Source organism: Cetorhinus maximus, chromosome 15 (assembly GCF_964194155.1).
Source record: "Cetorhinus maximus chromosome 15, sCetMax3.hap1.1, whole genome shotgun sequence".
Classification (NCBI taxonomy): Eukaryota; Metazoa; Chordata; class Chondrichthyes; order Lamniformes; family Cetorhinidae; genus Cetorhinus; species Cetorhinus maximus.
The window spans coordinates 23339500-23365666 of NC_135893.1; the positions used below are offsets into that span (position 1 = coordinate 23339500).

At 45.7% G+C, this 26167-nt stretch overlaps 1 protein-coding gene across 1 annotated transcript; it reads left to right on the forward strand.

Annotated features, from left to right (window-relative positions):
* Positions 1–26167, forward strand: slc25a34 (solute carrier family 25 member 34). The gene is made up of 5 exons (XM_078558104.1): positions 1–529; positions 14876–14941; positions 18996–19148; positions 22186–22320; positions 23957–26167. The coding sequence occupies exons 1-5, from the start codon at positions 134–136 to the stop codon at positions 24137–24139; spliced, it is 933 nt and encodes a 310-aa protein (XP_078414230.1). The 5' UTR covers positions 1–133; the 3' UTR covers positions 24140–26167.

A 26167-nucleotide genomic window follows, 5' to 3' on the forward strand; every position in this document is an offset into this window, starting at 1 on the left:
AGCTGGTGATTGACGTGTCCCCGGCTTCCAGCTCCGGCGAATCGTCTCCGCTCCAGCGCCGGCCCTGGCCCCCTGGCCCCCCGGCCCCGGCTCCAGCCCCAGCCGGTGAGTGGGGAAGGGGGAGAAGCGGGCGATGCGAGAGCGGAGGCAGGTGCTGGACTTCGCGCTGGGCGGCGCGGCGGCGGCCGGTGCCTGCGTGCTGACCAACCCGCTGGAGGTGGTGAAGACTCGGATGCAGCTGCAGGGCGAGCTCCGCGCCCGCGGCTCTTACCCCCGGCTCTACCGCAACGCCTTCCACGCCCTGGCGCTGATCGGCCGGGAGGACGGGCTGCTGGGGCTGCAGAAGGGGCTGGCGGCCGCCATCCTCTACCAGGCGCTGATGAACGGGGTCCGGCTGGGCGCCTACTCGCAGCTGGAGGCGCTGGGCTTCACCCGGGAGCAGGGCGGCAGGGTCAGCACCGCCTGCAGCATCGCGGCCGGGGCAGCCGCTGGAGCCATGGGCGCTGTGGTCGGCAGCCCGGCCTATCTGGTGAGTCTCCTGTGTCCAATGCAATGGCTTGTGTTGGCTGGGGTGTGGGGGGACCGTTTACCCTGTGCCTGTCACTGTGACTGGAGGAAAGGTCATCGAGACCTGGACCGTCAACCCTGTTTCTCTCGCCACAGGCGCTGCCAGACCTGCTGAGTATTTCCAGCATTTTCTGGGGGGTTTTTTTTATAATTGCAGATTTCCAGCATCCGCAGTGTTTTGCTTTTTTTTTGTTCCCTACCCCCCCCAGCTCAGCTCAGCTGCTGGGTTATTTCTGGATAAACTGGCAGAGTTGTCAACATTCAGCGATGCTTGTCAGCCATATCAACACACAACACACCCGCCTAAGGTGACTGAATAAAGTCGAATTCTCTCTTCGTTCCCAGGATTTGTTACACGAGTCACATGGAAAGGTTGCACCGGCTCTTGACCGTCTGGAGAGATGGAAAACTCAAGAGAAATATCCAGGATTCTGTTTATTTCCACCCCCCCCACTCCCCCCACAGTGAGATGTGTCAAAAATAGATCTGATTTTGAGACCAGCTTTAGCGAGAGAGGGATTATCATCTGCGATTGTTTGGGGGGGCGGTGGGGGTTAGTGTAATTTAGATTCGCTTCGCGTGGGGATGTCTCCTGGCAACTGCTATTGACTAAGAAACTGAGCAGAAATTCATCAAACTGTCGGCGTCAACAGAATCCAAATCAGAGCCTGCAGCAATCTTCAGACTGTAGCCCTGTCTCTCTGTTTAAAGACCTATTATCAGTTGCTTGAACTTTGCTTTTTAATATTCTTCATTACAGTTGGCCCGCTGAGTGATAATTTTGTGCAGTTTCCCGTTATTAACTGCAGTTAATAACCTGGTATTATCTGAGTTGGAACGCTTTTAGAATATGCATTTCCACATCGCTTAACCTTGCTCCTTTCGACTTCCACCCCAGTAAAGGAACCTTTGAAAAGACAACGTCAAGGCAAATTGTGGTGTTTAATCTGCAATGATTTGATGAATGTAACGGGGAGGATTCAAGGGTCGCGAAACAATTTAACAATTAGCCATGACCTCTGAAAGGAAAATATCAAAAGATTCCTAAACTCCTTCCACCGTGGAGCAAAAACTTCGACTGACCTCGCAAAGTTCCGCTCCTCCACCTCGCCATCCTCCAGTAAATTAAACCCCCGCGTCCTCCTCCGCGCCACTTTTAATCCAGAGCTAGCTGGGCACCCCGGAGCTCTCTCACTCAACCTCCCCCCTCTTTGCCACCCACATCTCTCCCTACTTTGAAAAGCCTCCCTTAAATCTACAACCACGCCTCGCCTAATCAGGTCCCAATTCCCATTCCCTGTCCATTCTGCTGTTTTGCTGGAGACTTTGGGGCATTTTGCTTGTTGCTCTGGGCTGGCTGCGGCGGTTCAATCGGCGAGTAGTATTGGGCCGCATTTGACCTCTGTGATCACATGTTAAGCACCGATGAACAGTTCATTTGAAGGACTCTGGTTCCATCGGGAACCCTGGGGGTTAGTTAGTGGGATTAATCAGTTTTATGGTGCATATAGTGCACTGGCAAATTTTTGAAATGATTGTTCCCTTTAAATTATCCTAATAAACGTTTTCCCCCTACGTTGAGGAACCCAGGAGTAAGTTCAATGCCCTTACACTAGGTTTGCATCACCAGTGGCCACTCTTTCAGCTGCAATTTTTTTCAAACACCTCTCCTCAACCCTCCCACTTTCTGGTTTCCATTTTGCCCAGCAATGTGCTTTGAGACTTCTCTGTATTGAACAGCTGCAGGAGTGTAAGTTGCTGAGTAGGAAATGTGAAGTTAAGCAACAGATATAGAGGTTTGTCAGGCTTTTAAAGTCTGAAGATTGGCGGATGACAGGAAGATTGAGGGAGGTGTTGTTTCATTAATTACCTCCTTCATTTGTATTTGTTTAGCTCTTTTCTTCAATTAAATAGAACTTGGCCTCCTCAGTATCAGTGGGGTCCCTGTAGCTGTCAGTGTAAGGATCCCAGGAGCAGTAATTAGTGCAAGGGGTTTAATAGCAGCAATATTTGTAAGCAATAGTCAGTGTGAGAAGCACCAGTAGAAGCTATTTTTTTAAAGGGGCCATGGTAGCAGAGACCAGTGTAAGGCCCCAGTAGCAGGGGTCAGTAGAAGGAGCCCCAGGAGCAGGGGTCAATATAAGGAGTCCCAGGAGCAGGGGTCAATATAAGGAGTCCCAGGAGCAGGGGTCAGCATAGGGAGTCCCAGTAGCAGGGGTCAGTATAAGGGTCCCTAGTAGCAGGGGTCACTATAAGGGGTTCCAGTAGCAGGGGTCACTACAAGGGTCCCCAGCGGCAGGGGTCACTACAAGGGGCCCCAGCAGCAGGGGTCACTACAAGGGGCCCCAGCGGCAGGGGTCACTACAAGGGGCCCCAGCGGCAGGGGTCACTACAAGGGGCCCCAGCGGCAGGGGTCACTACAAGGGGCCCCAGCGGCAGGGGTCACTACAAGGGGCCCCAGTTACTGGGGTCACTATAAGGGGTCCCAGAAGCAGCTGCTGATGTGTTGAACCACAGTAGCAGGGATCAGTTTCCTTCTTTCTGTCTTTGTTTCAGCTTATGATTCTTAGACGGAAAGCTGCTGTGATCACTATATGTGGGATCATGGAGAATCTTCATGAAGATCTTCATGCAAACATTTACAATATTACTACAATGGCCCCAGCAGAACTTCAACTTCTCCTCTATTGCCATACACTCAAACTGCCTCCATTTATTGTTGCCACAGGGAACTGTCTCTGACAGAGTCAAGCTGATCTTTGTACTGATGGTACTGAAAGCAGGTTTAAATTTTTTTTTATTCATTCAGGGGATGTGGGTGTCGCTGGCTGGGCCAGCATTTAATGCCCATCCCTAGTTGCCCATGAGAAGGTGATGATGAGCTGCCTTCTTGAACCGCTGCAGCCCATGTGGTGTAGGTGCACCCACAGTGCTGTTACGGAAGGAGTTCCAGGATTTTGACCCAGCGACAGTGAAGGAACAGTGATATATTTTCAAGTCAGGATGGTGAGTGACTTGGAGGGGAACTTCCAGGTGGTGGTGTTCCCATGTATCTGCTGCCTTTGTCCTTCTAGATGCTAGTGGTCATGGGTTTGGAAGGTGCTGTCTAAGGAGCCTTGGTGAATCCCTGCAGTGCATCTTGTAGCTGGTACACACTGCTGCTACTGTGGGTTGGTGGTGCAGAGAGTGAGTGTTTGTGGATATGATGCCAATCAAGCGGACTGCTTTGTCCTGGATGGTGTCAAGCTTCTTGAGTGTTGTGGGAGCTGCACTCATCCAGGCAATGGGGAGTATTCCATCACACTCCTGACCTATGCCTTGTGTATGATGGACAGGCTTTGGGGAGTCAGGAGGTGAGTTACTCATCACAGGCCTGCAATAAGATAATAACCAGTTTATCTGCCTTTGGGTGTTATTAAATGAGAGAGGAATGATAGTGAGGATATTCGCATGCCTCCTTGTTGTTCTGAGTTATGGAGTAATTGGGCAAATTAGGCAGTTACGCACGACTCCTAACATTGGATGATTGACAGAACCATTCTCTGGGGTAAAAGCAAAATACTGTGGATGCTGGAAATCTAAAACAAAAACAAAAATAGCTGGAAAAACTCAGCAGGTCTGACAGCATCTGCGGAGAGGAATACAGTTAACGTTTCGAGTCCGTATGACTCTTCATCAGAACTAAGAAATATAGAAATGAGGTGGAATATAAGCTGGTTGAGGTGGGTAGGACAAGTAGAGCTAGATAGAGGGCCAGTGATAGGTGGAAGAAATTCTCTGGTGCTCAGGATTCTCCCTACCCAGTTCTTAGTATTTCAACAGTGATATAATAGTTATCAGATAGACACACAGTGGAGACTACACAAATACTTAAAACTGGAAGGGAGAGTTGATAGGGAGAAATGGAGTATGTGTGTTACTTGGATTTATAAATAGAGGAATGGCATTTGAATACAAAGAAATCACGCTAAAGCTTTATTCATTGCTGGTTACACTTGATTAACACTTAATCCTGTACCAATTTAAATAAACGTGGCTGCAAAATTCATCCTGCACCACTGCTTCTTCCCCCAAGAGTCTGGTTTAAAAGCAGTTGATATTTGTTTAATCTCCCCAAAATCTTGCTGTTTGGTTCCGTATTGACACCTGATCGGTGGAGGCAGGGCAATCCTTGGCAGGTGTTCATGGGGAGTCAGGTAACAAAGAAGAATCTTGGGATGTAGTATAAGTAACTCCAAGCTGTTAATCGTTATCTTGCTCGCCACACATTCCAACTGTGGATTCAAATGGACTTTCAAGAGCTTCAGCCAGCAGAAGGATAAAATATTCCATAGACTCTCATGTTAAATATTCAGAGCTCTCGTAATAGTTCTCTTAGTACAAAGCGAGACTGCCAAGCACTGCATCTGGTGTGGTACTCAGTTATAACAGATTAGGGATCTTCCATTGTGTACTGAGATACACCATCTGCACTTGAAAGGTGGTAAGGGCACTTACAATTGGGTTCAGTGCCCTGGGCTGGTGAGCAGAAAATCAACCAGGGTTCCTGCTCCTGATTACTGACCAGTTACCCTGCTGGAAAGCTCGTGTGTGTCTATGTGTAGTCAGGGCAGGATTCAAGCTCAGCTGTGATGCCCTCAGCTGGTTGACCAGCACGATGGCAATCGCTGTTTGGGTTTACACATGAAGAATGGCCGGATTGAAGTGCTGGCGGGTGGCTGGCACTCATAGACGTGTATCCCACGAAGAATCAGTGCCTCCAGGAGAGTAGAGAACTGGGCAAAATATAACAGATCTTTAAGACAACACATATATGAACTTAATAATGTGTTTGCACAAACTATTAACCCTATAGCTAAAGTGCTGCTATGTGTAAACTGAAGCAGCCTTTAAGCCCATGAGATGTAGTTGCTGTACCTTCTAGGGTTAATACAGGGAAGGTGCAGCCTTTGAAGTACACCCCCTGAAGTCAGCTGAAAGGTATTTGTGTGTGCAACAGTTTCTCTGCAAATTGGAAGTGACTGGTTTTCTTGCTTGGAGCTAGTTTTACCATATGCACATCATTATTGTGACTTTTTAATAGGTAAGTATATGTTGATCTGCCATGACTTTGTTCATGCTAAATTGGATGATGCATTTTTAGCAGAATGGCAAGTATATTACTGCATACCATATAATGCTCAATGTATCATTCTTTCATGGTGTAGTATCGTCTCTTTAAGGCTACAATGTTGAATTACTGTTGAGTAAAAATTACCTCAGCCTTGGGGCACTCAAGAGTTAAATTTTGCTTGGTCGAGCAAGTTTTGCTAAGTGCAATGTGTTTGACAATTTCAAGCTGTCACTCAGAAGCACTCGGCATTTTAAGATTGTTTTGATTCTGTAACAAAGTGTGAGGTCAAGAATAAGGTGCTTGTGTCCACTGCATACCACTTATACTGTATTAACAACAAGGCTCCCATGGTGTTACTCAGAGTCAAAGCTTATGGTGATTGCAAAGAGGTACTGGGTTGTGGATGTGACGTGCTGGGGGTTGAGGATGAGGATGGTGATTGCACATCCCGAATCAGAGTATTTGAAATTAATTTTCTGGGAAACCTGCCCAGAGTCAATGAAGCAAGTGCTTTTTGATTGATTTTTGGAAAGTAAATAATTTATATTTTCTTTACCCATTGCAGTGAAATAATTAATTAGATTTTACAGCTTCGTAATTAAATCTTGGTGAACGAGGTTTTCAGATTCTCAGTGTGAACAACAAAGGCAGATGTTGTTTTCATCTTCCCCATCTATCTCTTTCAGCTCAGTTGGGAAAGCAATCTCATAAATACTATTACCGCCTGAGAAACTACACACATGGCGAGTTGTTGCTGTACAAAAATGGGTGATCCTCCAAACTATAAATATTCACACAGAACCAATCAAAAACACTTGCTTCATTGATGCGACAGATTTCCCACAAAGTTCACTTCAAATTCTCTCATTCGTGGTGTGCAGCCACCATCTCCCCAACATCCTTTCCACATTCACACAGCAGTAACCCCCATGCGATCGCATGACCTTTGACTCACTCTGAATCCCATCATGGGAGCCTTGTTAATAATACATTAAACAATGGTATGCCAGCAGATACAAGCGCCTTACTCTTGATGTCACTAGTTGTTAGAGCCAAAACAATTTTAATTGCTGAATAATATTCTGGGAAACGCGCACACATCTGTAGTTCTACCAGTTCTTCAGTTAACAGTGATCGTTCTGTGAGAATATCAATACAACTTAGGCTTTTGAGAAAGGCTGAAGCCTCAGAGTCAAATTTTTGTGCAAATACACAAAGAAAAAAATGTACAATAAGTAATTGTTTTATTGTGGGATACGTCAGTTTTACATTTTCTTTAAGCATGATTGGAAGGACCTGCACTGGGAGAACACGGCTTGTACTGTGTCAGAAACCTGATTTTCCTTTTCCAAGGACAGAAAGAAGAAACTTGCATTTGAATAGTGCCTATACCAACCGCAGGATGTTCCAATGTATTCTACAGTCAGTGAAGTACTTTCTGAAGTACAGTCTGTATCGTAATGTAGGAAATGTGTCAGCCAACTTGTGCACAGCAAAGTCTCACAAGTAACAATGTGATAATGACATCGTGATCTGTTTTAGTGCTGTTGGTTGAGAGATAAATATTGGACAGGACATCGTGGAGAACTCTGCTGCTCTTCTTCGAACTAGTGCCATTGAATCTTTCACATCCGCCTGAAAAGGCAGACAGGGCCTTGGTTTAATATCTCACCCAAAAGGCAGTAGCTCTGACTCCCTCAATCCTGCATCAAAATATCAGCTTTGCTTTTGTGCTCAAGTCTCTGGAGTGGGACTTGAACCCACAACCTTCTAACCCAAAGTCAAGAGGGCTACCCACTGAACCACAGCTGACACATTAGATGAAGTTATATGAGGGTGGGTCACTTGGGTGAGATACTAGAGGGTGATCTGTGCCTTAAAGTTATAAAGCCATGCTTTATGTCAAAAGTGACTTCATTTATTTATTGAGTGAAAATCACTAAGTTTTAAAAGATTGAAACAACATTTTAGTGACTTGAAACAAAACCTTCTAAGATGGCTGGACATTTGCATGACTGTGCCTCACGAATTCCAAAGCCATTACAATGGAGTCATCCCATCTAGAAAACCCAGAAACAATCATCTTGAACAAGTATGAATGGGCCATCCTCTAACCGTTTACAAAGCATCCGGACAATCACCTGGGTACTCAGCTGGGTGGGGACCAAGCACTAGGCGCAATCATCTCGGACAATGAACACTGGCTGAGAGAGGAATTCATCCAGTCATGATCTAATCATGTAAACCATGGACCTGGAATCCACTAGCCATGATCATGTTTTGGTAACTGGTCAGTTGGAGAGAGAGGATCATGAGACAAGCCAATTAACCCTCTTTTGTGTTTAAGAGATTACTTTTCTCCAGGTCATGAAACAGAAGGAGAAGAGATGCCAAAGAGGCGGGACCCCTGAGTGGGACACTCACTCTCTCTTTTCATCCAGCCTGCAAGTTTGAGCCCTGTGTGCTGTCCAACCATCCACACACCAAACACAGACAGCATTTTAAGATTCAACTCAGCAACCACTGACTCCATAAACAGTCCATAAGTTTATTTAAATCATCTTGAGGTTTAATCCAGAGAGACCATCAAGTTCAGCCTGAAGTCATCAATCTTCAAGATCTATATACGTTTGACTTTTATTGGACTTTAAAAAGACTGCTTAATCTATCCTCCCACTCTGTAACTCACTTGTCTGTGTATGTAAGTGTCCGCGTCTGAACCTTAGAGTGCATGTGTGAATGAAAGTCGGAATGTTTTTATTATTTTTATTTAGACCGGGTTCAGTACAATAAATATTATTTTCCTTTCTCTTTAAAGAAACATACAAGGAAATCTATATGTGTGTATTTTACAGTCCCAGAATGTAAACAGTTAAACACTCACTGAATTGGCAAGGATTTCCTTTTTTAAAAAAAACCTGTAGCAGTCAAACAAAGGAAAAAGAGGGGAGCTATTCTGCCTCTCCTCACCTGATTGTAACAGTGAGGGACAAAATGTCAGCGCTCCAAAGAGAGGCATCCCTACCTTCTCAAGGGCAATTATGGATGGGCAATAAATGCTGGCTTTGTCAGCGATGCCCACATCCCATAAAATGAATTTTTAAAAAGGCTGAAACAAATCTAGATGTGTGGAGGTGGGGTGGGGGGGTTGCTTTGTTGAATGAACCCCTGCACACACACATTTCTACTTGAGTTTCTCCCATGGGTATCTTGGAACAATTCCATTAATATCCATAGAATTCAATGCCTCAATCTATCCTTGGACTATATGCCAGCAGCACAGTTGAGCTTTTTGCTACTGTTTTAAGGTTCGCTGTGTGTCAAGTTGTTTAGCAGGTTGTGATGTTGTCTGACCTGATGTGCAAGATTCACTGATGACTGCCAATCATCTGAAATGTTGGTGAAATTTGAGTTCAGAATGGTTTTGCTCATTAGTCTGAGGGAGCCAGTTTCAGTTCAAAGTAATTTATACTTGTAAACCTCTCCCGTTATGTTCTGTCCTCTGGTCACGGATGTCAGCTAGACAGGAAGGGTGCAGTGACCCAGTTTTCATGCTGTATGAGACATGGCAATTGTTCCTGCGGCTCCTTTGAACAAGTCCTTACCATCCTATTTAAAGGAAAGCTTAGATGAGGCTGAGATTTAAATAGTATTGGGTCACATGAACAGCAGAATCTGTTCCAGTGAATTTGCACATTTATGAAGCAAAGGAAAACAACAGCTGCTTCTGTTCATGGCCTGCGGCTGGCTCTCTCTGAGTGATGCTTTGTTAGGTGTATGTGGCTCAATGTGTAGCTTATTTGTAGCTTGTGGGAGCTTTTGTTTTGAAAAATATACTTTATTCATAAAATATCTGGAAGAACATTCCCAAACATTTCTAAATCGCCATCACAAAAAGTACAATCAGATTCAACTTTTACACATGGATCACGAGGTGCTTCAATACAATCAATGAATATTACAATCATTTCAATCTGGTCATTATAGACAGTCAGACAGTGCAATGGTATTGGAGTTATCAACATACATCATGTTACACTCTGAGGTGCTTCAAAACATTTATAATACAACTAGTATTCAATGCATACATTTATTGTGAGCCGTACAGCCTGAGGGGTCTATACTATTCCCAGCCCCTCGGTGCACTATGGCAGAAAGGTCTTAGACAGCGATCTTTCCCCATTGCGCCTTTGTGGTGGCTGCCCCAAGCTTTAGTGCGTCCCTCAGCATGTAGTCCTGGACCTTGGAATGTGCCAGTCTGCAACACTCGGTTGGGGACAACTCTTTGCACTGAAAGACCAACAAGTTCCAAAAGGTACACAGAGAGAGCTCTGTGATCAGCAGCCTGAAGGAAGAAGACGGCTCAGTAAAGTCATCGCAGTCCGACATTTTGAGGATCAGCAAATCCTTTTATGCCGGATTGTATGACGTGGAGCCAACAGACAGCGCGGCCTCCCAGTCCTTCCTGTCCTCTATCACGGAGATCTTAGACGACTACATGGGAGAGCCTGGACAAACCGCTAACTCCTGATAAACTGACTAAGGCCCTTGAGTCTTTTGAGAAGACTAAGACTCCCAGAAGCGACGGCTTCTTGTATTTGGCTCTGTGGGACTGGATCGGCCCAGACCTACTAGAACTGTACGAGAGTATGCTCCTGGCCGGCAGTATGTCAGAATCCATGAGGAAAGGCATCATCACCCTCATCTACAAGCACAAGGGGGGAAGGCAGGAAAATAGAAATTGGCGACCCATTTCACTGTTGAAGGTGGACTATAAGATTCTGTCCAAAGTCATCACCAGTCAGGTCAAGTCCACTCTGGAATTGGTGATCCACCCTGACAAGACCTGCACTGTGCCAGGCAGGAAGATCTCTGACAGCCTCGCGCTGCTCAGGGATACGATTGCCTATGTACAGGACAGGGGTGTGGACACCTGCCTCATCAGCCTGGATCAGGAGAAGGCCTTTGACAGAATATCGCACAGCTACATGGTGGATGTGCTCTCCAAAATGGGGTTTGGGGAGGGAATCCGCAACTGGATCCAACTGCTCTACACCAACATTAGTAGCGCAGTCTCAATCAATGGGTGGGAATCAGATAACTTTCTGATTAAATCTGGAGTCAGGCAGGGCTGCCCTCTCTCCCCTGTCCTGTCTGTGTGTTGCATAGAACCTTTTGCTGAGTCCATCAGGAAGGATCCGGGCAGAAGAGGAGTGACAATCCCAGGCAGTGAAGGCACTCGGGTCAAAGCCTCCCTGTACATGGACGATGTCACCATCTTCTGCTCGGATCCACTGTTGGTGCGCAGACTGATCCACACCTGCGACCAGTTCGAACTGGCCTCAGGAGCCAAGGTAAATCGTGGGAAGAGCGAGGCCATGTTCTTTGGGAACTGGGCTGATCGATCCTTTATCCCCTTCACTGTCAGGGCTGACGGCCTGAAGGTGCTGGGGATATGGTTCGGAGGGACCGGGGCATGTGTTAGAAACTGGAAGGAGCGAGTGTCTATGGTGCAAAGAAAACTTGGCACGTGGGAGCGACGCTCCCTCTCCATTGCGGGTAAGAACCTGGTCATCAGGTGTGAGGCACTCTCGCTGTTGCCGTACGTGGTGCAGGTCTGGCCCATTCCACACTCCTGCGTGGTGGCGATCACCCGAGCCATCTTTCGCTTTATCTGGAGGTCGAAAATGGATCGTGTCCGCAGGGACGCGATGTACAAGCCTCTAGATAAAGGGGGGAAAAAATGTGCCCAACATCGCCCTCATCCTGTTGGCCACCTTTGTATGTGGCTGCATCAAGCTGTGCGTAGACCCTCAGTACGCAAACACCAAGTGTCACTACGTGCTGAGGTTCTACCTGTCCCCGGTGTTGTGAAGGATGGGTCTGGCCACGCTGCCGCGGAACGCTCCAAGTAGTTGGACCGTGCCGTACCACCTGTCCCTCGTGGAAAAATTTATGCGGAGAAACAACTTTGACCACAAGTCCATCAGGCAGTGGTCGGCACGTAACGTCTTAGAGGCCCTGCGGGAAAAGGAGAGGGTGGATCCTGTGGGATGGTTCCCCGAGCAGACTGTCAAAGTCATTTGGCATAATGCCTCAATGCCAGATCTTTCCAACAAGCACCAAGACGTAGCTTGGCTGGTGGTGAGAAAGGCCCTCCCTGTCAGATCCTTCCAACATGCCAGGAGTCTCACTCCCTCTGCACGTTGTCCTCGAGGTGGCTGTGGTGGGGACAAGACCGTTGTTCACCTCCTTGTGGATTGTGCAGTTGCAAAGAAGGTCTGGAGAGAGATGCAGTGGTTTCTGTCGAGGTTCATCCTGAGCAGTTCTGTGACACAGGATGCTGGGCTCCACGGGCTGTTCCCAGGGACACACACCAAGGCAAACATCAACTGCAGCTGGAGGATCATCAACTCGGTGTAACTTGTGGGAGCTTTTCATTCTCACCATTAGCTATTTCAACACTATTCATTGAGTATGCATGAGGTCTAGATTGCCTTCCTATATGTAGCACTTTACATTTGCCTGTGTTACATTTCTTCTGTCGTTGTTCCGCCTATTTACATATATTGACCAACTCATTCTGTAATTTCAGAACCTACTCTTCTGATTCCATCCTCCCACCTAGTTTTGGTATCATCTACAGATTTGACTACTTTGCATTGAGTTCATGAATCCTAAATGGTAATTTGAGTAAATTAGAAGCAGTTGCGATACAGGCACTGAGTACTGAGGCAACCCACTCTGTAATCTCCTCCCCCTTCAAGATAACTCCTGTAACAGGCCCCGATTGTTTCCTGTTCTTTGGTCAGTTTCTTTTCCATTCCAGTGTTGACCCTGAACCTCCACAGCTCTGAGTTTAATTAGTAGCTCCTCATGTGGAATTTTATCAGAAAGCCTTTCAGAAGTTGAGGTTTGTCATGTCGTAGGGCTTACACTGTCCACTTGTGCTGTTGCTTCCTCACAGTGGGTGAGAATATTGGTCAGAATGAACCCTGTATAGATGATCTTCAAGTTTACTCCCGATGGCTGATTCCATTATTTTACATTGAATGAATAAATGTCAGACTAATGGCTTTGGAGGTGACTGTGTCTATTTTGTCGCTACTTTTGAATATAGTCTCTTTAGTAGCCTGTTCCCAGTCTAGTAGTACCTCCCTGTGTCCACTGACTATCTGTCACAAATCTCCACTCTTATTCTCTCAGAACTTTGGTATAAATGCCATCTGTCCCAAGGGATTTATTTATTTTCAACCAATTTACCCTGTCCAGGAATTTCAACTAATTTATAGTGAAGTATTGTTTGGAGAGGGCATGTTGCTCCTGTCTCGTGAATACTTGGAGGAAGTAATAATTCAAATATTTAATAAATTGTGGCTCATCCTCAGTTTCAATCCAATTTGCAACTTTTATGACTTTCACTTTTTGTCTAACTGCCCGTGTGGCGATGAAATAATCCTTCACTGTTACCCTTCAGCTCAGCTGCTTGGCCTTTTCCTAGTCTCTCTTTGCCCATCTGATCACACCTTTGATGGGTTTTATTCATTTCCTTATTTAATGCCAGTGAGCCCTTTCCCCTTGTAGGATATCTACAGACCATTTTTTCTATTTATCTTACTTTGTTAATCTGTTTGAGTCCTGTTGACTCAGTCTGATCTTAATGAGCTGGATTATAGGCTGCCCCACCAGCAACTTTGAAGATGAGGGGAGCATGTAAAATCCAGCAGTGGTCTTCCCACCATCTACCCGCCCGCCCATGATCTGTGTGAAATTTTACAGGGAAGGTGCAGATGGCCCACCTGCCCCTTGGGCCTACTGAGGTCCTTAAGGGCCTTAACCTGCTCCTGCCAGTCTTTTACACACAGCAAGGGGAGGCCCACACCATGCAGGAAGCCCAGCAGTTTTAGCTTGCGGGTTGGTGTTGGCAAGGATGGGTTACCTCCTTTGGGGGCTGCCTCAGCCCATCAGAGGCAACCCCCCCAAAGATCATCCCTTTCCCCCTAAGCTCTTGAAGTTGGGCCTCCAGCTTCTGCACTCACCCACATCGTCTGCACTCATCCCCTTTGCTGTGATCCCCAAACCTGGACTCACCTGTCAGTCTGGGCTCTTCGACATTGGGGGACATTCTGTAATCCCAGCAGTGGCTCCCGGTGGCCCTGCTGGGATTACAGAGCTGCCAGCTAATCGGACTTCCTCCCGGGAAATGGGCAGATGCCTCACCTTAAAGTAATTAATGCTATTCCTAGCATTAAGTTGCTGCAGGGAAACTGTCGGGATCGTGGGCAGCTTCGCTTCCGACTTTTTAGCCGGGGGTGTGGGCTCCACGGCGGCCCATAAAATTCAACCCAATGGCTTTGGGAATGTATTTGTCCTGCGTGTTCAGCATGACACCCTAAAGCTGTTTCACTTATCTTCTACTGACCTGTTATGAGACAATGTCCCCAAGCTTTTAGTTGTTCCATAATTTCATCGAATTTAACATTTCTAAAGTCATGTACCTGACTCCTAGTCTTAGATATTTCTGACCCCGCTCCTCCCCACCATGTCATTCATGTTAAACTTTATCATTCTGTGGTCTTCATGGTGTGCTATTGCTTTCATTTGCTGAACATTGTCTGCATTACTAATGAATACCAGATCAAGATTTCTGACTTACTGGGGAGATGACAGTACAAGGTAGAAGTAAACACTGAACAGCCGGAAGGTGGGAGCTTTAAGCTGGAAGTGCCAGGACAAAGAAGATGGAATTTCAGAGGCATGAAAGGGACTTTCATGAATTGAGGAAGAGCGTACAGCCTGGAGCAGCTTTGGGTTCATTCTCATTAGCACTGGAAGCTCAGTGAGACACACACTGTGCTTATGAGACTAGCTCCACAGTGTCGCATGATCTAATTGGTAATGAAATAAATTGCAATTTTCTGAATGTTAGTTGTGAAATCATTAATAGAATGTCATCAACTATACACCAAGATGATTAGTGCCAATGCAGCAATGGGACAGTTAGTCACACACCAAGCACTTTGCAACTCTTGGTGTTAATAAATCCAAATATTGTGGACTATCAATATTTCAGTGACTATTTTAACTTTATCGAGGGTTTGTTTACTGATTTTCTAAATTCGCAGCTAGTTTCAGAATCCTCTTCTGCATGATCTACAAACCGCCTGTGACTGTTTGTGCTTTGCTTCCTCACAGGTAAAGACACACCTACAGGCCCAGTCAGCAGCTGTCATTGCTGTGGGACACCAGCATAACCATCAGGTATGAACTATTTGGGAAGAAAGGCTTATATTTATACGGCAACCAATCAAATCTCTTAACGTGGCATGCACATGCAGCAGTCACTCTTATGTAGGCAAACATGGCAGCAGCTGCACACATAATGAAGCCTCACCAGCAGCAATGAGATGAATGACCAGTCAATCTCTTTTTGGTCTTGTTGGGGAGAGTGGATAGTAGGCCAGGGCAGTGGGTGAACTATGTGCTGCATTTCATATCATTTCCTGAATGCCTGGGACAGGCGGGCAGGCTCTCAGTTTAAAGTCTCATTTACACAATGCAGCAAACCCCTCAGTACCACACAGGAATGTCTGCCCAGATCACGTGCTTCAATTTTAAGAATGGGGCTTAAACCCCGGCATTTTGAATCCAAATCATTTGAGCCAAAGTGAAAACAAGCAGTTAAACGATGCCTGTGTTAGAAACCAGAGCAGGAAATCAAACAGATCAGAAAGAAACAGGGTTGGATCTACGCAGAGAGGAAGAATCATGGACTGAGATGGGTCTCGTGGGTTGTATCTTGTTATTTTCCAGTGACATTATCAGCAGTCTGTAGGTCACATCTATTCCAATAATCAAACCATCTCAAGTCAAAGTCAATTGTTGGTCCAGCAATTTTTCCTTTATTCTTTCATGGGATGAGGGCATCACTGGCAAGGCCAGCATTTGTTGCCTATCCCTAATTGCCCTTGAACTGAGTGGCTTCTTAAGGTTAGTTAAGAGTCAACCACATGGTCAGACCAGCTTTCCTCCCCTAAAGGGCATTGTTCAACCAGATGGGTTTTTATAACTGTCAAGGTCACCATTAATGAGACTAGTTTTCTATTTCATTAATTGAATCCAATTCAATTGTTGGATCCAGATTCCACCAGCTGCTATGATGGGATTGGAACCCACATTCCCAGTGCATTAGCCTGGATTACTAATCAGCAACATCACCACTATGCTACTGTCTCCCTGTGGCTCAGTTCATAGCACCCTCGCCTTTGAATCAGAGGGTTGTGTGTTCGTGTCCCACTCCCGGAAACCAAGAACTGTGATTGTACTCGAAAGAGTTGCAATCTGTGACTGTTGATAACTCGAAAGAGTTTCCCCTGTATGTTGAGGTGTCAGCTGTGGCTCAGTTCATAGCACCCTCGCCTTTGAATCAGAGGGTTGTGGGTTCATGTCCCACTCCCGGAAAACCAAGAACTGTGATTGTACTCGAAAGAAGTTGCAATCTGTGACTGTTAGTAACTCGAAAGAGTTTCCCCTGTATGTTACCCCAGTCAATATAACAGGGTAGAGGGTTATTGGCACAGATTTTCCACTTCCACAGGTGACCTGAGAATTTAATGTCCCTTTCTTCAACCCCTTTCTATTACTTTGACTTTTCTGCAGCCTATTTTTTCAGAGAGCTACAAATACAATTGCCATTCTCTTAGGGTTTAGACTTGGTGAAGTGCAGCTGTTTCTAGACCTAGTGAACTACACTTGAATGTCAAGGAATAAGCCCCTCAGTGATCCACTGAGACACACAGGCCAGAAAGGTCGCAGACTCCATCCCTGGTCTGCGCTGAAGCAGCAAGTCTCTGCTGGAGTGGCAGTTGCTGGGCATTAGTGGGCCCCTGTGACCCCAGCTATGGGAGGGAAAAAACTAGCCACGATTCCTGTCCCCTGATCAATCAAGCAAGGCACTGGAGAGCAGCCAAGGGGCCACATCTCAGCAAGAATCTATAACTTCAGGGAAGTCGGGGACAATATGAATGGAAAGAGTATAAAATGGAGATTTGCTGACAGAGATTGTTAAGCATTGAACCTGAACTTAGGGATTTTTTTTTTCTCTTACCTATCTCTTTCTCTCTGAAGGTAGCAACTCTTGGTTGCACCCCAGGCATTAGATATTAAAAAGGCTATTCCACTACATGAGGCATCACAGACAGACCCTCCAATCCTCCCCTCACACATGCACTTTATCATCAGGAGACACTGGTTAATAATCAGATTCAAGAAACCTAGAAGATTGTCATTCTCCTAGTCCATGGGCACTGAGGTAATGGTAGCACCCGCAGTCTATCAGAATCAAAGAGATCAACACTGCCCAGACCTTGTGATCCAGCTGCTGGGTGGAAATGGGCGGATCTAAAACAATTGGAACTAAACGCTGCCAGATTGGATTTGGACACAGTCCGACACCGTCTGGGTCTCTGAGTGGTGAAAATTCATTAATGTTAATTCAGCGTTTGATGCTAAGACATGAATGTGCTGACTCGCTGCTCCTGCTGTCACCGATAGCTTGTTGTTCAGTTAAGAGCCGGCCAGTGTTTTTCTGCAGTAAAGGTCATTAATGATGTTGCAATCCTGGTGCAGTCAGTACAGCCGAAGCTGCCAGTGCCTCTGTTAACTGTAAAAGCTTTAGTAATAGAGGGAGGGGCAGCCAGAGCTGGGCTGACCCCAGGAGAGCAGAATTTACATTTCCCATTCTAAACTTTAATCCCGATATTCTGGCTGACTATTGCACCTTCACTTCCTTGCCGGTCATTCTGTGACCCAGGGAACAGGCAGGGGAGTTTTACACCACTCTAAAATCTATCCCGATGCTGCCAGACCTGCTGAGTTTTTCCAGGTAATTCTGTTTTTGTTTTGGATTTCCAGCATCCGCAGTAGTTTTTTGTTTTTAAAATCTATCCCAGTTTACTGCAAGTTTATGTTAGAAGGTTAAACTGGGACTTCCAACTAAATTACACTTAGCAGCACATCAGTGAAGAGCTAGTGTTAACACTTAATGCCTTCCTCATGAATATCACCCATATGACTGCTTCCTGCCCTCAAGAGCATTGACTTCAAGTTCTTTATCTTGTTTTTAAATCCCTGAGTCATGTTCCCCTTTATATCAGTAACGTGGCCCAACAACCTTCACACCAGCAATTCTGGATCACTGCTTTTCCCAGAGACCATCCATTCCTCTGGCTGGATCACTGCTTTTCCCAGATACTCTCCGCTCCTCTGGCTGGATCACTGCTTTTCCCAGATACTCTCCGCTCCTCTGGCTGGATCACTGCTTTTCCCAGAGACCGTCCATTCCCCTGACTGGATCACTGCTTTTCCTGGAGACGCTCTGCTCCTCTGACTGGATCACTGCATTTCCCAGAGACTCTCCATTTCTCTGACTGGATCACTGTTTTTCCCAGATACTCTCCATTCCTCTGGCTGGATCACTGCTTTTCCCAGAGACTCTCACCTCCTCTGACTGGATCACTGCTTTTTCCAGAGACCATCCATTCCCCTGACTGGATCACTACTTTTCCTGGAGACTCTCTGCTCCTCTGACTGGATCACTGCATTTCCCAGAGACTCTCCATTTCCCTGACTGGCTCACTGCATTTCCCAGAGACTCTCCATTCCTCTGGCTGGATCACTGCTTTTCCCAGATACTCTCCTTTCCACTGACTGGATCACTGCTTTTCCCAGAGACCCTCACCTCCTCTGACTGGATCACTGCTTTTCCCAGAGACCCTCACCTCCTCTGACTGGATCACTGCTTTTCCCAGAGACCCTCACCTCCTCTGACTGGTTCACTGCTTTTCCTAGAGACCCTCACCTCCTCTGACTGGATCACTGCTTTTCCCAGAGACCCTCACCTCCTCTGACTGGATCACTGCTTTTCCCAGAGACGCTCCGCTCCTCTAGATCACTGCTTTTCCCCCACCGTATTCTCCGCCGCCGCCCCCCCCCCCCCCCCCCCCCCCCCACCCCCCACTTCCTAATACACCACACCCTCTGCTCCACTATCAAAGGCTGGTCTCATAGTCAGTGTGCTTTGCCTCTTTGGAACTCTCTCCTTAAAACACATTGTCTTGTTACCCATCCCCCCATTCTTCAAAACATCTCTTCAACTGTCCTACCTGTCCCCCTCCCCTATAATCTTTCCTGGCTCAATGCTGGACATCCTCCAACATAAGAGTGCCATGTAATTGCAAATTGTTGGTAATATACAGTTGAGTTCATGAAGCTCTCCCTTTGTATAAGCATGACTTTGTTGTATCTTCAACCCCAGGGAGTCATGACTGCCTTCTTGACAATCTACAGACAACAAGGGATTCTGGGCCTGTGGCGAGGGGTCACTGGTGCTGTTCCTAGGGTGATGGTTGGATCTGCGGCGCAGCTCGCTACATTTGACTCTGCCAAGCAATTAGTTAAGGACCAGCAGGTGAGTGCAAGTCAAGGTGGGGAGTGTTACAAATCACTGAGAAGGACAATAATTAATAACTGCAGTCTTTAATTTGTTACAGCCATATAAGGAGATGTAAAAATGACTCCCTTTATTATATCATTTCAAGTCTGACTATAACAGGGTATTTTTTATGAATTTAGCAAGGATGTGCTTTGCCAATACAGCAGGAGCCCCACTATGTATGCTTTCTGATTATAAAGAATTAGCTAGACAGGTTTTCTGAATTTAGTCAAACAAGATAGGCTTATTGACCCTGCTTCCTGAATTAAAAAATATCTAGGTAAATTACAACCACAATCATACATCACACACATTCTCTGGGCCCTCACACATGCTAGTACAGATGGTAGAATAAGTGGATAGACTTTTGATGTTTTACAGTTTGTGAAGAAGATAAGCAATCAAAGGAAGATATGGTTAACTGCCCTTTGGCTGGTCTTGATGCAGTGATTCCATGTTGCTGCTGTTTTGTTCAGTTGTCTTCCTGGGCGTGGTTGTATGGAGCACATTTCATTTCCAAAAGATCTCGGTTTACAGTAGATTTCTCTTCTCAGGATAGTTACTTTGCACATCCGGGTGTAATACTTTCGAGAGAGTGAAAGAGAGAGAAACGGTTTCCTTGCAGCTTCTCAGTACAAATTCTGACCTTTCCTTGCGACCTCTCCGGCTTGGTAAAACAGTTCTTAAAAGCCCTGCTGGCTGTATATTCCAGAGGAATTCGATTACCATGTCTGCTGCAGTCATTGTTTTGAAGAACAGATAATTGCATTCTGATGTCTCAACTCAGAAACTTTTCAAGAGTTTCAAGATAGTATTAAAGCCACCAGGAGATGGGGTCTTTCACACTCCTTGGTGGGGATTTGGTGTCTGTTCCCTTTTCATTCCACTTAGGTGGAGTGCAAGTTGTATATTCTGATTGACTAGCAGCCCTCCATTATCTTAATAGGATTAGAGTTTTTTTTTCAAAATCCAGCTAGTAAAAGGAGAATTAAAAATTGTATCTTGTTTAAAAAAAAACACATCCTCATAACAAATTCATATTATATACAATCTGCTTATAGTGCCAGAGCTGATAGCAAGTTGACGGGATCATAGTGCAACTGCTCATCAAACTTTAGGAGGATTCCCGATGCTACAGGCCTCTTAGGGGCTGTTGGGAGGCAGAGAGCTTAATTATCCAAAGGATTTGTTTGTTCAATGTTTCATCCTTAAGGCATTCTTTGAATGATTAATTGAGTTTATCTTAGGTTTCTTTCCTGGCCTAAGCTGTGTTGACTGATTGCAATTGAGGTGGCAGCAGAGGTTCTACAATTGGTTTCAGTGACCTGGGCTAGGGAGGGAAAATCAATCAAGGATCCTGCTCCTGACCCCATTTCAAAATGTGCAGGTGTGGCCATCAGCCCTGCCATAGGACAGATGTTGAAGTTACAGAGGTTCCCCAGTGTGATACCAGGGCTGAGAAACCATACTTATGAAAAGATATTGAGACTTTTCCCACTGGAGCAGTGAAGGTCCAGCATGGACTCGATCGGCAGGACACCCGAAGTTGGCCAGCATGCACAGGTGGCAAATGGGACTTCTCCCTCAATCTTACGGGTGGCAGCTCATCCCTGAATGCTGCCTGTCCAATCAGAGGCTGGCAGCTCAGGAACCTCAGCAGTGCCACCAGGAACGGTACCACCGCTGAGACAGGCTAGAGATTTGGTGCAGTCCGCAAGTGAGAGAAAAACAATTTGAAAATTTGAGAGGCCGATGCTGGAGGGGAAACCCCTCCAGAGAAGTCGCTGAGACTGCAGGTTTTACCTTCTCTGCCCGTAGCTCCGTCTACGCCTCACAAATCCTGTCCCCACTCCACCCTGTGGAGGTGGGGCTGCGGGGTTGGTCAGCCTTCAGCAAACTGGCCCCTAATAGGGCCTTTGCGCATTTAAATTGGCTGCCCACCTCCTTGAGGTCCTCCGAACCCGCCTTGGGTAAAATTCCCTGCCGGGGTGGGGGACGTGGTCGGGGAGCTGATCTGCCACGGCTCCCTGTGATTTTACTAGCCCGCCCCCTACACCACCCTTTCCACTGTAAATTCTGCTCTTTCAGGTCAAAAATAATTTAATGGAGGTTTTTAAAAATTATGGGGACTGAACCAGGCTACTCGTGGCCTCGACATCCCTGTCCAGTCCTGAGCTGAATTTCCAGCTACGTGTTCTCACAAAGATGGCCTACTTCCATCTGGTACTGAAGCCCTCATATATACCACTATTAGCTCCAAACATGATCACCCTAATGCTTAATGCTTTCCCGGCCAGCCTCATATCTTCCACCCTTCATAAACTTCAACTGATCCAAAAGATAGCCAGCATTGTGTAGTTGGGAGGTAGAAATCACAAGGCGATATTAATAGGCGAAGTAAATGCTAAATGGTGAAAAGTTAGAAACTGTGTAAGGCCAAAGAGACTTGGGGCTCCATGTACATAGATTGTGAAAATGGCATGAAGAAGTACAGAAAATAATCAAAAAGGCTAATTGAATGCTGGTCTTTATATCTAGAGGAGTAGAATACAAGAGGATAAAAGGTATGCTAAAGCTAAACAAAGCCCTGGTTAGACCAAACCTGGAGTATTGTGTTCAGTTCAGGGCACCACAGTTTAGGAAGGATAGACTGTTGTTAGGCTGAGTTAGGTATAGATTTAACAACTGGACTCCAAGGATTAAGTTATGAGGAGAGATAGTACAAACAACAATTGTACTCCCTGGAATTTAGGAGGATAAGGGGTAATTTATCAAAGTTTTCAAGGGGAAACAGATAGGTTAGATAGAGACAAAATGCAAGTTGTTGTTATGGCTAGAGTGAGCTTCTATGATGTTGAATCCTAACTTCTTTAACACACTCCCTGATTGAACACCGGGTGTGAATTAGCTGCCAGGTCAGGTTTCTGTGGGGTCCATTTGAAAATTGAATTAGGTAAAAGAGAATTAATGAGCTTTAATGTGTGCTTTTTGTGCGTTTTATTAATACATTCAGTGGTTCAACAATGACAGCTGGTTGGTCGGTTTGGCAGGAGGAATGATGAGCAGTGTTGCTGTGGTGATCACCATGACTCCTTTTGATGTCATCAGTACGCGACTCTACAACCAACCAGTAGATGAGGTTGGCAAGGTAGGTCCTCTTCCCCATAATCAGAGCACTCGGGTGATGTGACATGTGCAATTTATAATTCTTTCCTCTCCGACCATCACATCTGCTTATAGGGAGAGCTGGACCAGCCAGAATTTCAGTGGTATCTCTAAATCCACACCTAATAAAACCAAAATTCGTGAAATTCAACTCATAACTGCAACATTGAGTACTTGTGTGTGTGTGTATGTGTGTCTGTGCAACATCAGAACAGAGTTAGTTTAAATCTCTTTGTTTGGCCATGCCTACATGGGACATTGGGGTTGTCAACTCTGCTTGACATATGCTTGGATGTTTCATCAGGTGATCTCTACCCACCCTGCCCCTACATTCCCACCATTGGTTACCCGACACGTCCAACCTCAGGGTTCACAGCCTTCTCATGGCCGATTAGAAATTGGAGAAGATGAAGCCAAGGTTGCTAAGATGAATGTTGAGCAGCAGTCCTTCCTCCTCCTGTAGAAGCCAAGGAGGATGGAAAACTGAAAATCTCTAAATAATACAGCTAAAGGGATGGAGAGGCTAACTTGTAGCTTGTCCTTACAAACCACGAACAGCGTAAAGACGCTTTGATAATATTTATTATCGATTTCTGTGCCCAATGGTTCAGTTGGTGAGTCAGCTTCCAGTGTGGTACGGACTGGCAAGGTTCCAGATCTAACCCATAGTCTCTGCTGAGTTTGCAGGTTGCTAGGGAGGGGAACCTGGGTTCCAACTTTTGATCACGATGCAACTCCCTTACTGCTAAACGTCTGGGTGTGAATCTCAGGCGAAGATAGGTGAAGGCAGTCAAACAGTCTACAGGCATTCACTGCTAAGCTAATCCATGATGAATGGTTATTTTGGGTGAGGGGTATCAGAGACTTGCAGCTGCCTGTGTAACCATACCCCATGCCTGACTAAACATTTTACACATGACCCTAACCTCCAGCCATTGTCATTGTCAAATTCCAATAGTTTTTAAAAGGATGGTTAATTTTTCTCCTGTGTGCCAAACAATCTCTCATCCAATGCTGGAAGGAGATATTGGGATTGATTTTAAGTGCTCTTGCCTGATGTTGACAGGGCAGACAAGGCCCCAAAATGGGGCTGGTAGTAGCCTTTCCGCCCCATTAACAGTGGTGATGTTGCTGGCTCCATTTTAAAAGGGGCCTATTGCCAGGTGTCCGAATTGCTTGTCTATTTCAGGCAGTTAAGACCACTTTCAATTTAGAAATTGGAGCCCTATAGCCTTAACAGGACCCCAATTGCCATTTTAGGTAGAAGCCTGCGTGGTGCATGTGATGGAAGAGAAGCAGCCCTTTAAAAGTCAGTCTTTAATCTACCTTGCTGGCAAAAGCTCCGGCCTGATCCTGAGGCCTCAATTTGGTGAGCTGCATCGGGACACCTTTTTGAGGTCCTGCAGCCCATCTGCTGAATTTAAATAAGGTCACGGGGTCCCTTCGTCACAGAAAGGGTGGCCTATCAGAGCGTTCCACTAGTCACCTGTCCAAAGGTCTCAAAATATACCCCATTTTGTTTAAATGATGTTGGTCAGTGAATGCATGTGTTGATGAGGTGAGTGTACTGTCCCTTTAAGAAGGATCTGCCTGATTTTAAACACTTCTATTCCTTGCAGGGGAGGCTTTACAAAGGATTCTGGGATTGTTTGCTGAAGGTCTCATGTAAGGAGAGCATCCTGGGTCTGTACAAGGGAATTGGACCTGCCTACTTCCGCTTGGGCCCACACACGGTTTTCAGCCTGCTATTCTGGGACGAACTCAAGAAACTAGCCTACCCTGACTACCGAGAGAAAATCTGAGTCACCCACTACAGATACTGAGTGGTATGTAATGCGGTGAAACCTCCAGTAGAAACAGAGGGGGGGTGGCGAATGGTCACCACCAACTTTGGGCCAAAGGAGTTGGCAAAACCTGCCTGTTGAGTCTCTGATGATGACCAAGAAGAGGGTGTTTCTGCCCAAAGGTTAGAAAGAGAGTCCGTTTTTCCTCAAAGTGCACTGGAGCAGTGTGAGTGCAATCCCACTCCGTTCTACTCATCTTCCTCTCACTTCAACTGCCTCATCGACTATTTGGTGGAGTGAGTGATTGCTACAGACAGTTATGAAACTCAGTGATGGCCCTATGCCCAAGACACCATTTGCACCCTGTGGTGATAAGGAAGCTTTGGCAACAGCAATGGTGGGCCAATTGGAAGAACATTATCACATGGATGGACTAGTCTTGGAGCAACATCAGAAATAAATTAGGGACTAATTCGTAAAACATCACCTTATGTTTATCTATCGACCTGTACCTTTCTGTCCCACCATTCAGATCCACGTTGAAGTCTGGCTCTGGGCTTCTTGTCTTCACCCACCACTCCCCACCTGCTGCTTGGTACAGATCTATCTTTCTCTAACTGTGCAGCCTTAGCTTATATATTTTATAATTCTAATGTAAAATTAATGCAAGTGTTGCCAAATCTTCTCTTTTCCTTGTTCCTTGTCTCCTTTGAATACACAGCCCACCTTTCAGCTTTTCACTACCCCCAGCACACTGCTTAGCTGTCTGGCTTTATAAAAATGTTTTCATTTGTTTGCGTTCCTCAGTTTGTGGGATGTTAGTGCTGGTAAGTGGAATATGTTCCATTATGTCCTAGTGTTCGCATCAAACACTCCTGGGTCATATCCCTCTGCACTGCCCCTCAAAACATAGCCAGGTGATCAAAAGCACAGATTAGGTGCAGAGTAAAGGTCTCTGTAAGACATTAGCAGCACAGGTTGAATGTAGAGTAAAGCTCCAGACACACCCTGACACTTTCCAAATTCAGAAGAACACTATTGTGGAATTCTCACATTTCTTACATTTTCCACCTGTCGCTTCTCTTAATGGGGTGGCCAAGTTGGTGTTGAATTAGGGATGGTTTTGTTCTGTGGACCCAATCCCACCAAGATTGCTCCCATCTTATTTCATGGGAGGACCCATGTAACAGTCTGAGACTGGTTGTGAACAGCAGCCTCAATGTGTGTTGCACAAGTGGGACCTAGAACAGAAACCCTAAATCAAGTTTTGTACAACATTTTTTTACATTCAACACTTAACTGTAATGAAATAGAATTCAATTTGAGGATAAAAGCACGGAGACTTTACCTAATTTGTGAATGAGTGAGGAAAATACATAACATCTAGAGCTCATGCTCTACACAGTCCTGGGATCTGACCCTGTGGTAACTTCTGGTTTTTGGTTTATGACTCAAATGTACCATTAGAAGGAGCCATGGTTAGCAATGACTTTGAGCTCTGAACCATGAACAATCTTTGAGTTAAAGCATCGTTCATTTGCTGAAGTTGAGAGACCTACAGCTGCAATGTTAGACTATGGGGCTCCTGCCTCACAGTAATGATGTCGATCAATGAGTTGGACCAAAACTGTATCGAACTAAACCAACAGAATGGAATCTCCAATAGAAGTACAATGATACCAAGCCTGCTGTTTCGAACCATGTATTGACTGTGCCCGTAAGGGAAAAAACAGTTAATTTGAATTGTGTACTAGCATCTAAATGGTTTAATTTCCTAGCAAAAGTGCCTTTTATTGTGATCTCTGTAAACTAGCACTTAATCTTGTCACACCTGGATAAGGTGAAAACTGCCCATCACGATGCCTAAATGATCACTCTAAGCCTGCCAACGCTGTATAACTGCCTGCACTGTGGATCATTAACCCTGCTTTCATTAGGGATCGCTTTGATCCCTGGAGATCACTCTGACCCTTTGTGCCTTCCATTGTGTTTCTGTAACACTGCAAAAAAAAAGCAAATTAAATAAATTAAGAGTTGTGAACAAGA

Bases quoted from the DNA above. Each gene is read 5' to 3' on its own strand.
- slc25a34 (XM_078558104.1), top strand. From the start codon at position 134: ATGCGAGAGCGGAGGCAGGTGCTGGACTTCGCGCTGGGCGGCGCGGCG. The intron at 19,149-22,185 runs GTGAGTGCAAGT...TAATACATTCAG, and splicing joins AATTAGTTAAGGACCAGCAG to TGGTTCAACAATGACAGCTG. The intron at 22,321-23,956 runs GTAGGTCCTCTT...TATTCCTTGCAG, and splicing joins CAGTAGATGAGGTTGGCAAG to GGGAGGCTTTACAAAGGATT.